This window comes from Miscanthus floridulus, chromosome 12 (genome assembly GCF_019320115.1).
Source record: "Miscanthus floridulus cultivar M001 chromosome 12, ASM1932011v1, whole genome shotgun sequence".
In the NCBI taxonomy this organism is placed as follows: domain Eukaryota; kingdom Viridiplantae; phylum Streptophyta; class Magnoliopsida; order Poales; family Poaceae; genus Miscanthus; species Miscanthus floridulus.
In genome coordinates this window covers 60,349,361-60,371,032 of record NC_089591.1, presented here as the reverse complement: position 1 = coordinate 60,371,032, position 21,672 = coordinate 60,349,361, and the positions used below count along the sequence as shown (strand labels likewise).

At 46.0% G+C, this 21,672-nt stretch overlaps 1 protein-coding gene and 1 pseudogene across 2 annotated transcripts; both read left to right on the top strand.

Moving 5' to 3' along the window:
• Positions 1-2,531: 2,531 nt before the first annotated feature.
• LOC136497678 (probable beta-D-xylosidase 6) lies at positions 2,532-5,716 on the top strand (annotated as a pseudogene).
• Positions 5,717-13,220: 7,504 nt separating this feature from the next.
• LOC136497679 (thioredoxin M2, chloroplastic-like) lies at positions 13,221-20,551 on the top strand. 2 transcript variants are annotated; one of them, XM_066493528.1, is made up of 4 exons: positions 13,221-13,550; positions 16,398-16,713; positions 17,069-17,272; positions 20,146-20,551. In XM_066493528.1, exons 1-3 carry the CDS (start codon positions 13,331-13,333, stop codon positions 17,091-17,093), a joined length of 561 nt encoding a protein of 186 aa, XP_066349625.1. In that variant the 5' UTR covers positions 13,221-13,330; the 3' UTR covers positions 17,094-17,272; positions 20,146-20,551. The 2 variants fall into 2 exon arrangements, with proteins under 2 accessions (XP_066349625.1, XP_066349626.1); XM_066493529.1 differs by having other exon boundaries at positions 20,426-20,524.
• The last annotated feature ends 1,121 nt before the right edge of the window (positions 20,552-21,672 follow it).

Below are 21,672 nucleotides of genomic sequence, written 5' to 3'. Positions count from 1 at the left end.
TCTCAGATTTTTAGGAGCATCAAAAATATAGGTTGCTATTCAAACCTATTATTAATTAGGGTTTAAGCAAGTGTTGCTTTAAGTGTGATTAAGAAAGTAGTAAAGCTTTGGTGTATCTTTGAAGCATTTCATAAGATAGGTTAACTTAACATATTAGTAGTAGAAGAGAATGCAGTAGATGACATGTGCTTGTAGTATAGTTCTTGGATGATGTTGACTACCTTGCATTTAAAACTATCCATTGCATCCATCTCCTTCGATGCACCATTTTCATAATCACTTACGCGCATTGCATCATACAGGATCGCAAACCGAGAACCCAGTCGTCATACCCGAGGAGCAGCTCGAGGTGCAGCAGCAGGAAGTGCCAGAAGCCGACGAGGAGGACGTTGAGGAACTTCCGGAGTGCCCTGATCACCGTCCGAGCTCCTTCGAGAGAGGCAAGCCCCGGAGCATTTTTCTCCCGGTTTGCAATTATTTAATTAAATACTTTACTTTAAATTGATGCATTACGTTCAGGAGTTGTTTGCAACCGTTGCTGCATTATACCTTGCTTACCTTTGTTATACTATATCCTTGTTACCCTGGTATCCGCAGTCGAGTCAATGCTTAGCTGGCTTAGACCGGTAGAAGTCGGGTGATTTCCTGTCACCTGCGAGCTATAGGTGGTTACCTGGATCTGCTTGGATGACTATGAAGTCATGGTATAACTAAGTGTTAAATGAAGTTGAGACCGGACGGAGACTTGCAGAGTTTTGGACTGTAGTGTTTCCGTCTGTGTCGACTAAGGACCGACCGTTGTTGGGCCTCGAGTCATGTTGAACGCATGCCTTACATTTAGCTGGCCGGATAAAGTACCTTCCGACCACGAAGCTGGGAGATTTTTCGGGCCGAGTTGATTGCCCGCAACGCACTGTACCGGAGCAGGTGTGGTAGGACACGGGGGCGGGATGATAAGACCAAAGTGCAGTCGGTCGGCCCCCGGGTACATGTGGTTCCTGGCAAACTCGAGATTCCTGGAAAGTTGATTCGGTGATCAATATCTCACTTTAGCGGGTGAGTGAGGTTTGTGTAAGGAATAAATCACCAGCTGGTTAGGAATCGATTCGAATCGCCATTGCTCCTGGATAGTGAGCACTTGACTTGAGTTACTTCATCGTAGTAAATGTTATGGAACACTTGGATAGTTATAATGAAAATGACAGTATGGAAGTTGTTTAATGATCATTGGTTATCATTATCTGCTTAATCACATGTTTACTCTAGCATAGGTGCAAATCTAGTTGACAGGTTAATAATAATTAACTTGGCAATAATGCTTTTAGAAAGGTTCTTGAAATGCTAAAAATGCTTCTTTTTGCAAATGAGTCAGCTACCCTACTATAAAGCTCTTCATAATCCTTGGTGTCATTTATTTTCGGTTATGTCGGGTAAGTCTGGCTGAGTACCTTCTAGTACTCAGGGTTTTATTCCCACTTGTTGCAGATGGGCAGATGTATTACGGCTACTGTATCAACTGCCTTTATCCTGCGATGGGTGATGCTTAGGACCATGGGCATGGTCATTCCTTACGTCTCATCTGATGCTTTTGTTGGAGATGATCATCCGCTGGCACTATATTTCAACTCTGCGTGTGTGTGTGATTTGAACAAAAGACTTCCGCTACTTTCATTCGAACTGGTTTGTAATAACTATGTTGAAACTCTGATGTATTTGAGATTGCGAACTTTTATGTAATATGTGATGGTGACCGCTAAACTTATTACGATCATGGCTGGGACACGAGTTGGTTTAAAATCCTTCGTAATTTCACGGACTACCGGGTTATACGGGCTTAAGTTTGTCAATCGTCTGCTCTGGTGGATGATTTTCTTACTTAATTTCGTATAATTGGTCGGTTCTGTCACAGAAGGCGGTAACTTAAACTTTATTTAGGGTTGAGAGTCAGTTTGCTCAGTTTTAGAGTTAGAGGTGAGAAATTAAAACCACGACAATAATTCATGGAAGCAAAAAGGACCTTTTGTGTCCTATCCAATCTAAAGGATATGTTGTCGTCTGATCTTCTCAGGTTAGTGATGAATTTAGGACTGTCTTTATGGGACTTGGTGGTGATTGGTTTTTCCCTCTTTATTAAGGTTTTTGCCGTGGTCGATTGTTTTGTTGTTGAAGCACATATTTTGAGCAAGTTGTTGGTGGTAGAGATGCTTAATTACTTATTGTAGCAACTGCTGCTGGTTTTTCGTTGTAAACCCTTGTGTAGGTCAATATGATTTGAGTTTTGTTTTTTAAACGGAAGAATTCAACTCTAAGGTTGGAGGTGTGCTATCAGCAATGCCGTTGATGATCGCTCGTGGAACTTGCAAGGTTGGAACAAAGCCCACAATAACTATCTTGTATTTAGAGCTTGCCCGCTTCATCGAGTCTGTAGATTGGGCTCATATAAGCCATCAAACTATCAAGCCGCATTAGGGATTAAGAATTGCACTATACATGTGAATACGACGACTCAAAGTGTGATTACACGGCAGCATCACGATTTCCCTTTAACTAGAGAGCCATAGATTAAGGCCTTGTTCGCCATGCTTCTCGCCCTCCTCCGCCTCCTCGCCTGCTGCGCCGGCGCCGCCGCGCGCCCGTGCGTGTCGCCTTACTCGGCCAGCGCCTACCCGTTCTGCGACGCGTCGCTCTCCATCCCGGCCCGCGCGCGCGCGCTCGTCTCGCTGCTCACCCTGGACGAGAAGATCGCGCAGCTGTCCAACACGGCGGGCGGGGTCCCGCGCCTGGGCATCCCGCCCTACCAGTGGTGGTCCGAGTCGCTCCACGGCCTCGCCGACAACGGGCCCGGGGTCAACTTCTCCTCGGGCCCCGTCCACGCCGCCACCACCTTCCCGCAGGTCATCCTGTCCACCGCCGCCTTCAACCGCTCGCTGTGGCGCGCCGTCGCCGAGGCCGTCGCGACGGAGGCCCTCGGCATGCACAGCGCCGGCCAGGCCGGCCTCACGTACTGGGCGCCCAACATCAACATCTTCCGAGACCCAAGGTGGGGCCGCGGACAGGAGACGTCCGGGGAGGACCCCGCTGTCGCCGCCGCGTACTCCCTCGAGTATGTCAAGGGGTTCCAGGGGGAGCAGGGGAAGGACGGTAGAATTAGGCTCTCTGCGTGCTGCAAGCACTATACAGCGTATGACATGGAGAAATGGGAAGGCTTCTCGAGGTAGACCTTCAATGCTAAGGTGAACACATTCACGTCTCTTCATTTCTCTGAACTTGTATAATCTTGATTAAAGAAGTTCGGTAGATAGCACACCCACCAGCCAATCTTATCTTGGCTCATGCATATAGAGAAACACTGACATGTTCTGCTCCAGGACGCGTTAAGATGTTCGTGGTAAACTGAACTGAAAAAAAAAATTCAAAATCTCTCTCTTCATATACTCTGCTGCTTAGAAATATATATGCTCAGTTCCAAAGTCGAAGTACAGCCTTGGAATCACCATATTTCTTTGCAAGTCGGGATTGTAATCCACTGCTGGCAGGTAAATGCACAAGATTTGGAAGACACATACCAGCCGCCTTTCAAGACCTGCATCCAGGAGGCTCGTGCTAGCTGCTTGATGTGTGCATATAACCAGGTCAATGGTGTGCCTATGTGTGCTCACAAAGATCTTCTGCAGAAGACCAGGGATGAATGGGGCTTCCAGGGGTATGCTACTTGTTCTTCCTCTGAATTTGCCTCTGTTGAGACCTGGACCACAGAATATTTCAGGAACGACAAGGAATTTCATTATATGAACCACCAAATCCAGCATTTCCATTTTTGTTTACCGTGTTCATTTGATTCTCTCAAGGTATATTACATCTGATTGTGATGCTGTGGCAATTATTCATGAAAACCAGACATACACTAAATCAGGCGAAGATTCAATAGCAATTGTTCTTAAGGCAGGTTAGTATCCTCAAGCCTTCTCTCTTAGGCCTCGTTCGGTTACAATAATTCCTGGCCAGATCTATTCCTGCTCTCTCCGTTTCTTCACTATTTTCTATAGCACGGGAACTGTTCCTGACCAGTGAAGACCGGGAACGGTATAAACGAACGGCCCCTTACTGAGAAACACGTGATTTGTTTCTCTTTGTAGATTAGAAGTGGCTTCTCAGTCAAATCTAGCATTTTTTTAGGGCAGTCAAATCTAGCATCTCAAAAGTAGATACTATGAGTATGTAGGAAAAATGGTAGTCAAGTCCAACTGATGTAAGCCTTGTTTTGGACTTTGGTAACCCCCAATACTGCAAAGATATTTACATACTTGTTCCGCTTTGAGGCTTCTCCTTTCTGTTTCCAGTGATTCCTTGAGAACCTTGCTGTTCGGAGGTTTCGATGTCTTGTCAAACTAAATTTCTTAGAACGTCATCTGCCATTTTTTTGAAGGAATGGATATCAACTGTGGTTCTTTCCTAGTTCGGCATACTAAGTCAGCAGTTGAGAAGGGAAAGGTTCAAGAACAAGATATCGACCGTGCCCTTTTTAATCTATTCTCTGCTCAATTGCGTCTTGGAATATTTGATAAGCCCAACAACGAATGGTTCACTCAACTAGGACCCAACAATGTGTGCATGAAAGAGCATGGAGAGCTTGCAGCAGAAGCTGTAAGGCAGGGTGCTGTCCTTTTGAAGAATGACCATAGTTTTTTGCCTCTGAAGAGAAGCGAAGTTAGACATGTTGCCACCATTGGACCATCCGCAAATGACGCTTATGCGATGGGTGGAGACTATACAGGTTTCACACCACTGCCTCAAATGAACATTTGCTTAACTTATTATTTTGCATGCATTTTAACATTATATTCACTTTATTCAGGTGTACCCTGGAATCCTACGACCTTCCTCAAGGGCATTCAAGCCTATGCTACACAAACAACCTTTGCTGCTGGATGCAAGGATGTGTTGTGCAACTCAACAGATTTGTTTTATCGAAGCTATTGAAGCAGCTAAAAGAGCCGATATTGTTGTTGTAGTTGCTGGCTTGAACCTGACAGAAGAGCATGAAGACTTCGATAGAGTGAGCCTTCTACTTCCAGGCAAGCAGATGAGCCTAATACATGCCATTGCTAGTGTAGCGAAGAAGCCCCTTGTGTTGGTTCTCTGGGGTGGTGGTCCTGTTGATGTTTCATTTGCAAAGCAAGATCCACGAATTGCAAGCATTCTTTGGCTCGGATATCCTGGCGAGGTTGGTGGACAAGTCCTTCCAGAAATTCTTTTTGGAGAGTACAACCCAGGTGAGTGAGTAACCTCTTAAAATATGACTACTGCAATGAAAAATTCGTGGTGGCCGCTGGACTAATCTAGTGGGTGCTGTAATAACAGGAGGAAAGCTGCCTATAACTTGGTATCCCGAATCCTTTACTGCTATTCCGATGACTGATATGAACATGAGAGCTGACCCTTCACGTGGTTACCCTGGGAGAACATATCGTTTTTACACTGGAGATGTAGTGTATGGTTTTGGATATGGTTTAAGTTACTCCAAATATTCATATAGCATCTTGTCGGCTCCAAAGAAGACCACCGTGTCACGTTCATCAAAACATTATTAGTAGAGGAGAGAATTATGTATTTGGCATTGAAACAAATCAGTCTTTCATATTTGGCACTAAAAAGATCGAACTTTCTTATATAGCACCAAATTGCAATTTTCTTTTCTAAATGGCACTACCGTCCATTTCGACCAGGCATCTGTTAATTGACTGTGTTCAACTTTTCAGTTCGTTTCGAGGGAGACCAAAATACCCCTGCCCCTTGGTTACTCGCATGCGCCGTGTCACGCAGGCAGAGGCGGAGGAGGGATCGGCCGGCGGCGGCCAGGGCCGGCCACGCACGCCCCCACGGCCCCACGCGGAGGATGCGGGGCGGCCGCGGCCGCCGGTTGCAGATCGCGCAGCGGTGGACGCGGGGTGCCCGTGCCCGCTGGAGGTCCGACACGGCGCGGTGGCGTTGGGGCAGCCGCGCCCTCCGGCAGCCCGATGTGGCGTAGTGGAGGCAACGGGGCGCCCTCGCCTAGCTTCGCGCCGGCCAGCTCACGTCGCGGAGGAGGCAAAGGCCGAACTGGCGCGTGCAGCTTCTTCCCCCGCACAGGCCGCGGGGCGTCCTCGCCCGTCGGCTCCCAAAACGGGCCGCCCGACTGGATCTTCTCCGAGGGGATGGCGCCAGGAGGTAAGACGTGACGCCCGCGATGGAGAAGTTGGCCAAGTCATCGATGAGCGCAGCGGACATGGCGAGGCGACAGAGCTTGGAGGAGAGCAGATTGAGGTCCTCAAACATGCAGCACACGACGATGAAGACCGAGAGCGACCACCACACGTTGAGGTTGGTGAGCATGGAGGTGGCCTTCCACGCCACCGGCACGCGCGGCTTGAGCACGGCGCCGGCAACGTACATGGCCAGGTGCGGCGTGATGGTGCCGAAGAAGGCGATGGCCACGGCCTTCTTGCTGGACTTGACGATCATGCCCAGGTCCGTCTTCACGCCGATGACGAAGATTTGCAGCATGAAGTCGTACCCACCGATGGTGGTTATCTGCACCCACCCCTCCGGCATGGTGAAGAGCTCACCGCCGTGCAGGAGCATCCGGCCGAGAAGCGATGGTCCCAACAGCGCGCTGGCCAGTGTACACGCACGCAGACGACGCAGCACAGTACCTCTGTGGAGTTAGCACGTCGGCCGGCCGTGATGACTGTAGAGAACCGTGACGTCTAAGAGGGGGTAAATTACGCAACTTAAAATTCTAACTCTAAACTATGGCCTCTTTTTCTAAATCTAGCAAAACCTATGCAAAATATAAACTATCTAATGTGCAACTACGGTTTTACTAGTGTGTTGCTATCTCTACCGCAAAAGAAGTAATACAAATAATGTAAATGCGGAAGCTAAAGAGTAAGGTAGAGATATGCAAACTCCCGTCGATGACTCCGATATTTTTACCGAGGTATCGAGAAGCGCGCAAGCTTTTCCCTAGTCCTCGTTGGAGCCCCTCGCAAAGAATCCCTCGCAAGGGCTAAGCTCCCGGTCGGGTAACTCCGTGGATAGCCTCGGGCCTTCCCCACGCGCAAGTGGGTCTCCGACGTGCCTTCCGGTAAGCCTCTCCCGGATGCTCCCCGCCGTCTTCACTATCAAGCTTTCGGCTGAAACACCACGGGTCTTGTTCGCTCCGGTACACGGTGGCGGCCACGCCACAAACGCGGTTGGTGTGATTTCACAAGACTACAAGCCCCTCCGATATACAACAATGGTGCTCGCAAGTACCGAGTGGTAAGAGGTATGTAAACCTCACTAAACACTAGGCCTAAACCTAGAGCAAGCGCATAAGCGGTGGTCTAATCAACCTAAGCACTTCGCAAAGCACCTACGCTACTCACCTAATGAAACACTAAGCACTATGCAAGTGGAGATCACTAAAATGGTATATCAACACCCTTGATATGTTTTCTCAGCTCCACACGTCACAAATGGCCGGTTGAGGGTTGTATTTATAAGCCCCACTGATAAAGTAGCCGTTGGAGATGAAGTCCCACTTTTCTGCTACTGACCGGACGCTGATCACGTCTTGACCAGACGTGTCCGGTCGTTCCGACCGTTGGAGCCACGAATAACTAATCAAACACTGCCAGTGTCCGGTCACTTGCCACCGGATGTGTCTGGTCGAAAGTTCATCGCTCTGGAACCTCTCTATACTCAATCGGACGCTGCTGTCCTGCATCCGGTCGGTTTGCCACCAGCGTTCGGTCTAGTGTTCGGTCGCTACTGCTGTTGCCGAGCCTCTGATCGGAGCGTCCGGTCGCTTTTCGTCAGCGTCCGGTCACTTTCCTCCAGCGTCCGGTCCAGCGTCCGATCGCTTCTGTGAGCTCGTTTCTTCGCGATCTTTCGTGCGACTTGGTTCTTATCTTCATGCTTAGACTTTGCTTGATACCTTGGGTCTTTTCTTGTGCTCCTGAGGTCTTGCTTGTGGTGTTGATCATCTGATCATCACGTCGTCTTTATCCAAGTCACGTCTTGCACCCTATTGAACTACAAAACAAACACTTACAAATTCATTAGTCCAATTTGGTTGTGTTGGTCATCAAACACCGAAATCCAAAGTAAATGGACCTAGGGTTCATTTTCCTTACAACGACGATAGTGTTTGGGCGTCACGCCGGCGGAAAAGTAGAATAGGCTCTTTCCAAGTTACTCCTAATCAGTGCCGGTCCAAGGATTTTAAGGGCCCTCCGGCGATCTCGTCTCAACGGCCTCGCTTGACCATGTATAAGATCTGATAATATATAGGCACTAATTTTACTTACAAAATGAAAGAAAATTCAATAACATATTTTTAATTTAACATGTCTGATAATTATCGAGGAACAATATAGATTAAACAATATATTTGTAGATGTATGATAATTATCGAGGAACAATGTAGATTAAAAAAGTAATATATTCGTTTTCTTTTCTCACCCATGACAAATGTTTCTTAGGTAATATTCTAAAATTCTAACACATAAATTAGAAGAAAAATATAACTCTATGGGTACAAAGTACTAGAAGTCTGGAATACTATACAGATAATTAATTTGGATTAAAAATAAAAAGAAAAAAATACATTGAGCCTAAACAACTGACCGGTGATCGTAATTCGTAAGAAGCCAAGAATCAAGATGTCATCGTCGTGGAGCCCTGCCTGGTCGCCATCCTCATGCGCCGTATCCATGTCTCCGGTAGTCTAACTCTTCATGGCAGCGCGGCTGAAAGGTCCTAATGGCTAGAGGGGGTGAATAGCCTATTAAAAATTTCTACAACAACACTTAACAAACCGGTTAGATAATTATGAGGCGAAGCAAGTGTTGCGCTAGCCTACTAAAATAGCAAGCCACCTACCACAATTCTAGTTTATATAGTTTCTATCCACACAAAAACTATGACACTACACTAAGTTAATGTGCTCTCAAAGGCTAACTAAAGAGCCACACTAACCAAACTAACAAGCTCTCACAACTAGCTACACTAAAGAGCTTGGCAACTAGTTTATGGTAAAGTAAAGAGAGTGAGCAATTTATTTATATCGTCGTGTTGAGAAAGGAGTCAATCAATCACAAGAATGAATACCAATAAAGACCAATCACCTCGGAATCAAATGATGACACAATGATTTTTTACCGAGGTTCACTTGCTTGCCGGCAAACTAGTCCTCGTTGTGGTGATTCACTCACTTGGAGGTTCACGCGCTAATTGGTATCACACGCCAAACCCTGTGCCGCACAACCAACACAAGATGAGGATCACACAAGCCACGAGCAATCCACTAGAGTATATTTTGGCTGTCCACCGGGGAAAGGTCAAGAACCCCTCACAATCACCACGATCGGAGCCGGAGACAATCACCAACCTTCGCTCGACGATCCTCGCTGCTCCAAGCCATCTAGGTGGCGGCAACCACCCGCCACCAAGAGTAACAAGCGAATCCCGCAGCGAAACACGAACACCAAGTGCTTATAGATGCAAACACTCAAGCAATGCACTTGGATTCTCTCCCAATCTTATAAAGATGTTGAATCTATGATAAAGATGAGTGGGAGGGCTTTGGCTAAGCTCATAAGGTTGCTATATCAATGTAAATAGCCAAAAAAGTGAGCTTGAGCCGACTATAGGGCTTAAATAGAAGCCCTCACGAAATAGAGTCGTTGTACCCCTTCACTTGACACAACACGGGGTGACCGGACGCTCCGGTCATATTGATCGGACGTTGGACCTCAGCGTCCAGTCACGCGATGCGTGCCACGTGTCCCTTCTCTTCAAATATTGATCGCCCGATCTCAACGGTCAAGTGACGACCGGACGCAGCAGCTCAAAGTGACCGGACGCTGGACCTCAGCGTCCGGTCGTTTCCAGTAAGCATCCAGAGACGATTTTTCACGACCGGACACGTCCGGTCATACTCGACCGGACACACCCAGCGTCCGGTCACTTGGCGTTTCCCTTGTGCATGACCATGTCAGTGTGACCGGACGCAGCCAGCCAGCATTTGGTCGACGACTGACGTTGCGCTTCTTCTGCTGCTACTGACCGGACGTGCCGGTCCTTCAGAGACCAGCATCCGATCACTTACAATGACCACATTCACTTAAGTTTAGGACGTCGGTGGCACCGTTGGACTGTCCGCACTCTGCGGGCGGACACTCCGTCGGTGAAGTTTCTAACCCTTGCTCAAATGTGCCAACCACCAAGTATATCACTTTTTGCACATGTGTTAGCATATTTTCATAAATATTTTTCAAGGGTGTTAGCACTCCACTTGATCCTAAATGCATATGCAATGAGTTAGAGCATCTAGTGGCACTTTGACAACCGTATTTCGATACGAGTTTCACTTCTCTTAATAGTACGGCTATCGAACCTAAATGTGATCATATTCTCTAAGTGTCTTGATCACTAAAACAAAATAGCTCATACTATTTATATCTTTGTCTTGAGCCTTTTATTTTTCTCTTTCTTCTTTTCAAGTCCAAGCACTTGATCATCACCATGGCATCACCATCATCATGTCATGATCTTCATTTGCTTCACCACTTGGAATATGCTACATATCTCATGATCACTTGATAAACTAGGTTAGCACTTAGGGTTTCATCAATTCACCAAAACCAAACTAGAGCTTTTAGCGGCTCGCCAGCTCCGCGTGTGTAAGGCGCACGTCGCGAACTCACGATCAGAGTGTATTGTGTGCAGCGTGACTTCTCGCCTCCTCTCTACCCGAGGGCCGTGGAGAAAGGAAACTAGAAAAGAAATACCGATGTTGTCTTTTTGGACCACTTAGTTAGTTCTATGTCTCTCTTCTCATTAGTTTGTTAATGTCTAATGGACTATAGGACCTGACGGTTTATATACCTGGGTTTGGGCCCCTCCTCCGCTTGGGCCCTTGGCCATCGCACCTCGTGCCCTACCCCTAGGGCTGGCACCGCTCCTAATTCTGTACGATCTACGATGTAAACTTATGCCTAAAATTTATTTATTATTTTTTGTACGTGTTCTTATCTTAGTATTTGAAATTATTGATTATTTTGTTTGCACTCATCAATTATCAAAATGCCATGTTTTAATTCACAAATATATTTGTGATATTTATGCTTTCTTTATTTGACAACATATTCAGTTTTTCTTTTTCTATCTGGCACTATATATTGCTACTACATGGAAGGGTAGACATGACATTTTAGCTGTTACTTGACACCGTTAGTACATCAAATGGACGGCAGTGCCATTTATAGAAGAAAAATTCAAGTTGGTGCTAATTAAGGAAGTTTAATTTTTCTAGTGCCAAATATAAAAGACCGATTTATTTCAGTGCCAAATACATAATTTCCTCTCGGTAGAAAGCCTGCATACATAAGGAGGGATGGACTATACTTCGTGAAAACTGAAGATATTGCGTCATGTGAAGCTCTAACTTTCTCTGTTCACGTTGCTGTTTCGAATCATGGTAGCATGGATGGGAGTCATGCTGTTCTTCGGTTTGCGAGATCGAAATCAAGCGTTCCGACCTTTCCTATAAAACAGCTGGTTGGCTTTGAGCGTGTCCACACGGCGGCTGGCAGTGCATCCAATGTGGAGATTATCGTGGACCCTTGCAAGCATATGAGCGCAGCCAATCCTGAAGGCAAAAGGGTACTGTTATTGGGCGCCCATGTTCTAACGGTGGGTGATCAAGAGTTCGAATTATTCGTTGAACTCTGACAGGGATGTAGAAGCCTTACCATTTATGGAGTTCAAATTTGGAATAATCTGATGAATGAAGCTTGTAAAGAAACACGTTGTAAAGATTCATCATTGAGCTGGATGCAAGTACAGTAAACATGCTGTAAAGATTCATCATTGAGTTGGATGCTAGTACAATTGCAGCCATTGCAGTATCAACTGCCAGAAATACATTCAGCACACTACTCTGAATCGTAATAACATTATTTGCTGCTAGGTTTTTAAGTACCAGTAGATGTGCTGATGTGCACGGCGACGGGGTTTTTGGCACTACTAGGCTAGCAGTGCAGATGTTCGAAATACACACAAATAAAACGTTCTAGTCTTGAGTTTGTGAGTGCGAATGCTATCTGACTTGTTCTGAACGCTGAAAACCTCAGCCAAGCTTGGCAAGGTTGAGGTGCCGGCATCCTCTTCGCGCGGCGCGCCTCAACTGGTTGGTGTGCGGCTTGTGCCTGGCCTAACGGGGCGGCTGCAGGTGCAAGGAACACACGATTTCAGTTTCGTTGTTCCGAACCCGAAAACGAGCCATTGCAGGCGTTTTGTCGTGCCATACTTGTTTAGCAAAATCCGAGCAACGGGCTCATCGTCAAGTTGCCATCAGCGTGGCCCCCAGTCGCTGCGCGAGGGCGAGGTCAAGGTGACACCGCCGCGCCGCACCACAGGGGAACTGGCTGGATCGGAACTACGGGAGCTGGGATTTAGGCCGTGCCGTCTAAGGGCGGGTCATGGTCGTTTTTTTGACACGACCCGAAGTAAGGCACGGCACGAAATATTTTGGGTCACGTCGGTATGACACGCACACGAGGGCCGTGCCATGCTCAGGATCTCGACACGGCGGGCTACATGGTCCGGCCCGTATTTTGGGCTATGTTTGGACCGGCATGGCACGTAGATACTTCTACAACTATACAATACAATTTTTTAACATTTGCTATACTATCTCATCTAATCCTTGAATAGATTATGAAAATACTTAAAAAATTTATTAAAATAATACACACAATATATATATATATATATTTTATATCACGAGCGAAAAAAAACTAGTAGATACATTATGAGGGCCATGCTCGGGTCGTGCCGGCATGCCACGGACCGTGCTTGGGCCGAAGAAAAGATTTATCGTGCTATGGCTCCGTTCGCTTCGTTGAAAAAACAAACAGAAATACTGTTTCGACTAATTTGTTGTGAGAGAAAAATACTGTTCTAACTAAAAAGACAAAAAAAAAAAAAAGAGTACGAATTATAACCGAAGCGAATAGGGCATACATATCAGCACGGCCCGACGTCTCCCGTGCCTAGAGGGCAGGACCCAAAGTGGAACGAAGCACGAGAGGCTCGTGCCGTGCCGTCCCGGCCCGGCCCAAGTCCCACCTCTCGGAACTACTAGCCGGCTAGCCCACATGCTTTTCTTTCCCTCCCGTTCCCCGCCTGTCTCCCTTTCGTCGCATCGCACTCGCACGGCCGCACCCGCACCGCAACAAAAACGTGCCCCCACCTTCCGTTGCCTCCTCGAACTCTCCCCCCGTCCCCGTCGCGGATCGCCATGGCCGCCGGCCTCGCCTTCCCCGTCCCCGTCGCCTCCTCTACACTCGCCTGCGCCTCCTCACCTGCCCACCCCGCGCACCGCATCTGCTGCGCGATCCCGTCCACCGTCAAATCCTCGCCGCTCCGCGCGACTACCGGCCTCTCCGGGAACAGACGGGGCACGGGCCGTGGCGCGTCCGTAGTGTGCGCCGTCCAAGGCCAGGACGCGACCATCCAAGGTACCCGAGTGGCGTGTGTATGAGGATTATTACTCCGTACGTAGAATTGTAGAAATGATACACAGATTTGGTTGTTTGGAACGCGATTACATGTTTGGTTCTAGGAATCGGCAAGTATGATAGGATGATGCTGTGTGCCTGTGTCGTTTAGGTTGCGTGGTCTCCTCTACGTATAGGCAACTATTCGGAGTAATTAGCAGGAATTAGCTAGGGGATCAAAGGTTACCACACCAAGGGCACAGCATTCTGGATAGCAACTCCACGCAAGCAGCTGTTGACGTCTGTGCTTTTAGGTTTTTGTGAATGTCTACCTTTTCATGCATGCACCATCATGTATTCTTGTAGTGCGTTCCTGTGATAGAGACAGCATATCTACTTGCATTTGCTTCGATCGCAGATTTGCAATTGTGTTCCCCTGGTAAGATGAAGCACATGTGTATTTACTATTTAGTACCTATGTTGTGTTGGAGGCAGGAACACAGATATGTCGCTGGACTCTTTAACTCTTTATTGCTGGGAAAGCAAAGTCCAAAACACCATCCCGTTTTGGTGCATGCAATTTTCCCTCTGTAATAAGCCTACTGTTGAAAATCAGGTGAGGAAGTCTCCTTCACCTCTGCAGCAAACAAAGCACCTTTTGGTGTATCCAGGGATTCATGCATGTGCATGGGTGACTTGCTTTATCAGTTGTTTGGTTAATCCTCTCCCCAAGAGGATTGGAGGGGATGAGGGGTTTTTGACTTGTAAGGGATTTAATCCCCCTCAATCCTTTTCAATCCCCACCAAAACCGAACAAGCTCTTATGGTTTGTATCACAATTACTAATATTGTCGAGTAGGGATGCTATAATCAAATATGGAAGCATACAACTTTGGAGTCCTAAATTGTTCGGTATTAGTTAAATACTTAAATGTATAGATTCATGTATGATCCACGTGGGTCATGTACCCCTTTTTATTTTGTCAATTTGTTATGGCATTGTGTACCACCCTTTGGTTTGATGAGGATGTATCACATTGTTAATCCATGGGATAATTGAATGCCTTTCCTATCAGTCCCTTTAGTGTGGTTTCTTTATCCACAATTATTGGTTTAACATAAAAGTTGTTTGCTAAAGTGAAATTTGCAAAGACTAAAACCAGCAATGCTTATTTCATAGCCATGATTGAATAATAGCTTTGGAGAGTGCTTCTGGTTTTTTAATAACTATGACAGTTGCAACACACTTTTTGCACAAAGCAAGACATATTTGAACTGTTCAAATACATCTTATTGGGATCACATATCATGTTGGGTTCAATTGTAGATTTGTAATTGTGTTTCCTTGGGAAGGTCAAGCACATGGGTATCTACTATCTAGTACCTGTGTTGTGTTGGAGACAACAACCTTTATGTTGTTGGACTCTTTATTGCTGGGAAAGCATTAAAATACCATCCAGGCCTTGTTTAGATCACCTCCAAATTCTAAGTTTTTTCACTCTCTCTCCATCACATCAATTTTTAGCCGCTTGCATGAAGCATTAAATGTAGGTAAAAAAAATAACTAATTGCACAGTTTAGTTCGAAATCACGAGATGAATCTTTTGAGCTTAGTTGGTCCACGATTGGACAATATTTACCAAATAAGACGAAAGTGCTACTATTCATCGGGTTGAAATTTTTTGCAATCTAAACATGGCCCCAGTTCTCCTATGGTGCATCCAGAGATCCATGCATGCGCATGGGTGACTTGCTTTATTATGGTATTATAGTTTAATGTTACAATTACTAATGTTGCTGACCACCCATTTCTTTTTGTGGAAAGGCGCTATAATCCAAATATGGAATCATACAAGTGTCAAACTTGGGCTACTATAAGCCCTAAATTGTTCGGTAGTAGTTAAATGAATAGGTTTATGTATGTATTCGCGTGGGTCATGTACCCTTGTTATCTTGCCAATTTTGTTATTGCCTTCTTCGCTTATGGTGGCGTGTGAAACACAACTCCTTTTGATTTGATGAGAATGTATGTCATGTATCACATTATTAATCACTGCGAAGATCGAATGCATTTCCTATCAGTCCCTTTACTCTTGTTGCTTTACCCATGGTTCTATTGAGGTTTAACATAAAAGTTGTTGAGAGAATTAGAATTTGAGAGATTAAAGCCAGCAGTGCTTACTGCTTAGCCATGATTGAATAGTATCTCGGGAAGTTGTTTCTTGTTTCGTTTTAATAACTATGACAAAGTTGCGACATGCTTTTTGTACAAAGCGAGGCATATTCTAACTGTTTAGATGCATCATACTGGGACAAGCATATCCTGTCGTGCTCCCATTTGGGCATTTGGTGTTTGTAGATTGTCCTTACTTTGAGCACCTTCATTTATACATCCATCTCCTTATGTTCCAATGTTTGGTTTACCATGTTTGTCAAATCATTAATTCGAATCAATGTGGTTCATGTACACTATTTTCTTTTTAGAACCTAATTTCCTTACTTCAGTTTTTCTTTGCAAAAACAACACTTCTTTGTGCTTTTGCATAGCATTTGAAGTAATGTTGGTTAAGAATGAAAAAAACTTGCCATACCTAAATCATCATATTGCTCTGCCTAGGACTGTAGTTGCACCGGTATAAACTATAAAGTGGCCCCTTAAACTGTACCACTAGCAGTAGTATTTCAAAAAAACAAATTCTAAGTGAGAAAATTACCTCTCCTACAAGCTGCATGCTGTTGCCATTTTATTTCAATGGCTCATGAAACTCTTTTATCTTTGTTGTTATATCTTGACATTTCTTCCTTTGTTGTTGGTACCATACATATGGATCATTTGACGTTTTCTCATTTTCAACTGTTCAATTGTAGTCCCAGATGTGACAAAGTCAACATGGCAATCGCTTGTGATTGAGAGCGAGCTTCCTGTCCTTGTTGAGTTCTGGGCTTCATGGTGCGGGCCATGCAAAATGATAGATCCAGTTGTTGGCAAGCTCTCAAAGGACTATGAGGGGAAGCTGAAATGCTACAAGCTCAACACAGATGAGAACCCGGACACAGCAAGCCAGTACCGGGTCCGGAGCATCCCCACCCTGATGATATTCAAGAATGGCGAGAAAAAAGATTCGGTTATTGGGGCTGTGCCTGAGAGCACACTGGTCACATGCATCGAGAAATTTGTTGAGAGGTAAAATTTGTTGGAGAGGTAAAATGCGCAGTGGATCTCTTTCTCTTGAGCACAGTTTCCTTTCAATCAAAAGGTTATGTAGAGACCACTTGAGCCATACGGAGAACAGTTCTATAATATCTGCCTGTAGATAATGGGATTATTATATATATATTCTGTGATTGTTTGAGGAAAGCAGCATGAATTGGTGTCCACCCCAGCCTGGTTTTATTCTCTCAATTCTTTAGAGGCTCTGAAATGTGTAACGTGGATGGCCGAGAACCTCGTTCTATTCTCATTAATATAACAAATATGAGAAATGCTACAGGATACTCGGTTGTTTTGACCGGTTCCGGCACCCGTTTTTTTTTTCCAGGCCGCGACTCTTTGTCTTCGCTTGACGCCTTTCCGCGCTTGGTCCGTGACCGCGAGTGCTCCACCACCCGTCGCGTCCTCCCGGCAGGTCCCGTGCCGATGCTCCCTCCCTCAGTCTAGGCGCTCGCCCCCGCGCCGCCGTCGTCATCCCCTCCCGGCCCCTGCGCCCGCGTGCAAGCTCGCCGGCCATGGCGGATCCGTCAAGGTAGGTCTTCTTCTCCTCTTTCGCCTCCTCTTCCACCTCCTCCTCTTCCTGGATCTGTGCTGACCAGAGACAAAGACGATAGCGGCGGTGGCTAGGGTTTCGGCGAGCCTCTTCCCCAAATTTTGTCCTTGTGCTTTCACAGAAAGAAAATTGTTTCTTGTTTCTCATGATTTGCAATTTATGCTGACACAGACGTGCTCTTTGGTACTTGTGATTTATGCCGACGTAGCCACGGCCAAGGGCGATTTTTTTTTTAATTTTAACACTTTTTTGAAACTAATTTTAAATCTAACACGGTCGGTTTTTAAAAAAAAAACTAACACTTTTGGCTTCGCCTATTGCCCTGGCGCGGCCAAATGCCTGTGCCGCGCCATGCATGGTGGCGCGGCAGCGGGCTGACGTGGCGACGACCGAAATCGCGACCGGTGACGTGGCAGGGCTCTACCGCGTCCCGATCCGTGGCGCAGCAGAGCCGAATAAAACCCCCACGGCCAGTCCCGCTGCCCGAGCAGCAAGGCCGCCTGGCCGCCGCGCCCGCGTCCGCCCGCGCCAGCCCGCCGCCGAGCACGTCGGCCGCCACGCCACGAACGCCGGCAGCCCACCCCCCCCCGCCCGACCCTCCATTGCCGCCTCCCTCCATTCCCTTCCATTCTCTGGCCGCCTCCCTCCCTCCTCGTCCTCGTTCAAGGTAATGACGCACATTTTATTTTCGTTTAAATGGTGGATAGGATATTATGAATGTGAGTTAAGGTTATGAGGAAAAAAATTATGTCTGGGAACTGTGGTCTACGGTTTGAAGGAAGATATTAATTTGATTTTGTCAATATTAAGGTTAATTATTTAGTTAGAAGTATGTTTACCATGTATTTTTTTGTTGCTATAATTGTCGGTTATATTATTTTAGTTGCATTGCTGAAAGGTCCTAATGGCTAGAGGGGGGTGAATAGCCTAATAAAATTTCTACAACAACACTTAACAAAAGGTTAGACAATTATGAGGCGAAACAAGTGTTGCGCTAGCCTACTCAAAATGCAAGCCTCCTACCACAATTCTAGTTTAGATAGTGTCTATTCACACAATAGCAAAGACACTATCCTATGTTAGTGTGCTCTTAAAGACTAACTAAAGAGCCACACCAACCAAGCAAGCAAGCTCTCAAAACTAGCTACACTAAAGAGCTTGTTAACTAGTTTGCGATAAAGTAAAGAGAGTGATTAGGATAGTTATACCGTAGTATAGAGGAGTGAACCAATCAATCACAAGGATAAATAACAATGGAGACCAATCACCTCGGAATCAAAGGACGGACACAATGATTTTTACCGAGGTTCACTTGCTTGCCGGCAAGCTACTCCTCGTTGTGGCGATTCACTCACTTGGAGATTCACGTGCTAATTGGCTTCACACGCCAAACCCTCAATAGGGTGCCGCACAACCAACACAAGATAAGGATTACACAAGCCACGAGCAATTCACTAAAGTACCTTTTGGCTCTCTGCCGGGGACAAGGTCAAGAACCCCTCACAATCACCACGATCGGAGCCGGAGACAATCACCACCTCCGCTCGACGATCCTCGCTGCTCCAAGCCGTCTAGGTGGCGGCAACCACCAAGAGTAACAAGCAAAATCCGCAGCGAACCACAATCACTAAGTGCCTCTAGATGCAATCACTCAAGCAATGCACTTGGATCACTCCCAATCTCACTATGATGATGAATCAATGATGTAGATGAGTGGGAGGGCTTTGGCTTAGCTCACAAGGTTGCTATGTCAATGAAAATGGCCAAAGATGTGAGCCACAGCCGGCCATAGGGCTATAAATAGAGCCCCCATCAAATAGAGCCGTTATACCCCTTCACTGGGCAAAACGCGCTCTGACCGGACGCTCCGGTCAAACTGACCGGATGCTGGCCCTCAGCGTCCGGTCGCCCGATGGACGCCACGTGTCATCGCCTTCAAACGCTGTTCGTCAGATTCCAACAGTTATGACGCTGACCGGACGCTTCGGTCAAAACTGACCGGACGCTGAAGCCCCAGCGTCCGATCGTTTCCAGTAAGCTCCCCGAGGCATGTTTTTCCGACCGGACGCGTCCGGTCCACCTTGACCGGACGCAGACCAGCGTCCGGTGCTCAACCCTAGTGACTATGCCGTCTGACAGCTTGACCGGACGCAGCCCTTCAGCGTCCGATCACTGAGTGACCCAGCGTCCGGTCAGTAGACCGACGCCAGCATCATTTCGACCAACTCCATTTCAACTCTAACTTCTTCACCCTTGCTCCAATGTGCCAACCACTAAGAATTTTGCATCCGACACAATAGAAAATAGACATTTCATTTTTCCAAAAGCGCCGAACCCATCTCAACCCTGCAAACACCTTGTACACATGTGTTAGCATATTTTCACAAATATTTTCAAGGGTGTTAGCACTCTACTAGATCATAAATGCATATGCAATAAGTTAGAGCATCTAGTGGCACTTTGATAACCGCATTCCGATATGAGTTTCATCCCTCTTAATAGTACGGCTATCAAACCTAAATGTGATCACACTCTCTAAGTGTCTTGATCACCAAAACAAAATAGCTCCTACAAGTTATACCTTTGCCTTGAGCTTTTTGTTTTTCTCTTTCTTCTCTTCAAGTTTAAGCCCTTGATCATCTCCATGCTATCACCATTGTCATGTTATGATCTTCATTTGCTTCTTCTACTTGAAGTGTGCTACCTATGTCATGATCACTTGATAAACTAGGTTAGCACTTAGGGTTTCATCAATTCACCAAAACCAAACTAGAGCTTTCAATTGCAAATGATTATATTTTACATTAATTTGCGTTGTTTTGATTGATGTTTAATTTAAACCATTTTATTAGATGGAAGACATGTTTCGGGAGCAGTTATGGCTAAAACGGGGTCGTCCTAGAGAATTGTACCCGACGAATCTAGCAAAGATGCGCCCGTCCCTTCTAAACTCCCTGTCCCTAACTGTGACTATGATCGTCCGGCTGACGTGTTTCAATCGAGACATTCGGACACAGTGGCTCGTTGTTTCTACACATGCAGTCATTTTAATATAAATAATTGTTTCCGTATGTTTTTTTCTTCATTTGTATTACTAGGTTACTAATATTTTGTTGGAATTTTGTTGTGTAGGCCCATGAGTGGTGTTTTTTCTTTCAGTGGATCGACGGTGCAGACAAGTTTGATCCTAGGTACCTCCTTTTCGACGTTTGGTGGAGAGGGCGACATCCACGAGAGCACTTTGAGCGGTGGGTTCCACTTCCCCCTAACCCCCCTCCAATGACGGCTAAGGAGAAGCACTTAGCCGCAGTTAGACGACTCGAGAAACCTCCTCTGTGTCATTGCGGAGACCGAGTCATGATAAACCCTGACAATACGTTGGAGTTTGTGTGTCCAAACAAGCATGAAGTAAGTGCAAAGTGTATGTGTTGAAATATTGAGCTATATGTGTCATGTACTAATATCACATTATTTAAGTGTATTCAATGGCGAAGTGTCATTTCAAGGAGTGGTTGTATGGTCCTAAGAACAAATGGTGCGAAGAACCTCCAAAAGCAAAGCAAAAGAAGAAAGAAAGGTTAATTTACAAAGCACCGTCAGTCAAGTGCGAATGTGGTGTTAAATCTAACTACGGTCTAGTTCCTTCGGAGCTTGGAATAGGCCATTATTGCGGCCATATGATTGACTATGATGAGGTTGGTTATTTTGTGGTAACCATGAAATCATATTTTGTTTCTTTTGCTAAGACATATATGATATAATTTATCATTTGAACAGAGCACTAGAAAATGCAGGTAGGAATGTTATGATGATCAAACTAAGTTCTTGGATGAACTAAAGGGGAAGCAAGTAATTGCATGAAAGAGGGGATATGGACCTGACTACGTCAACCTTTTTGTTAAACATCACAAAGACAAGATGCGTGAGTTTGCTAGACAGCACGGTATTTGTAACCCGATCGATGTTGGGCTTGTCAAATGGGGATTGGAGAGACGGATGACATTAGAGGAGGAGAGGGCAAGGAAGAAGGCAAGGGAGGAGACAAAAGTATAGATGTAGGTCTTGAACGAGCATGTTGTTTCATTATGTGCCAGTGAGTGCTTGAAAGCCTTTTTTCGTTGCCTGATTTTAAATGTAATATAGTCGCATTGCTAACTGATTGCATTTTATACATGAAGGGATTGGATGCAGCGAGGACCATGTTGCAGAGGTGGCCCATGCAGGGTATGAGGAAAAGAAGTTAGATGAGCACAGAAAAGCGAGCTGGTTGCATCGTTGAATCACCGATTGTGTTGTCTGATGAGGGGGACGAGGATGAGAACGACACTGTCAGACTCAGCGAGCTCATCGCTCTAGCAGAGGCAGGCTTGCAGGCAGAG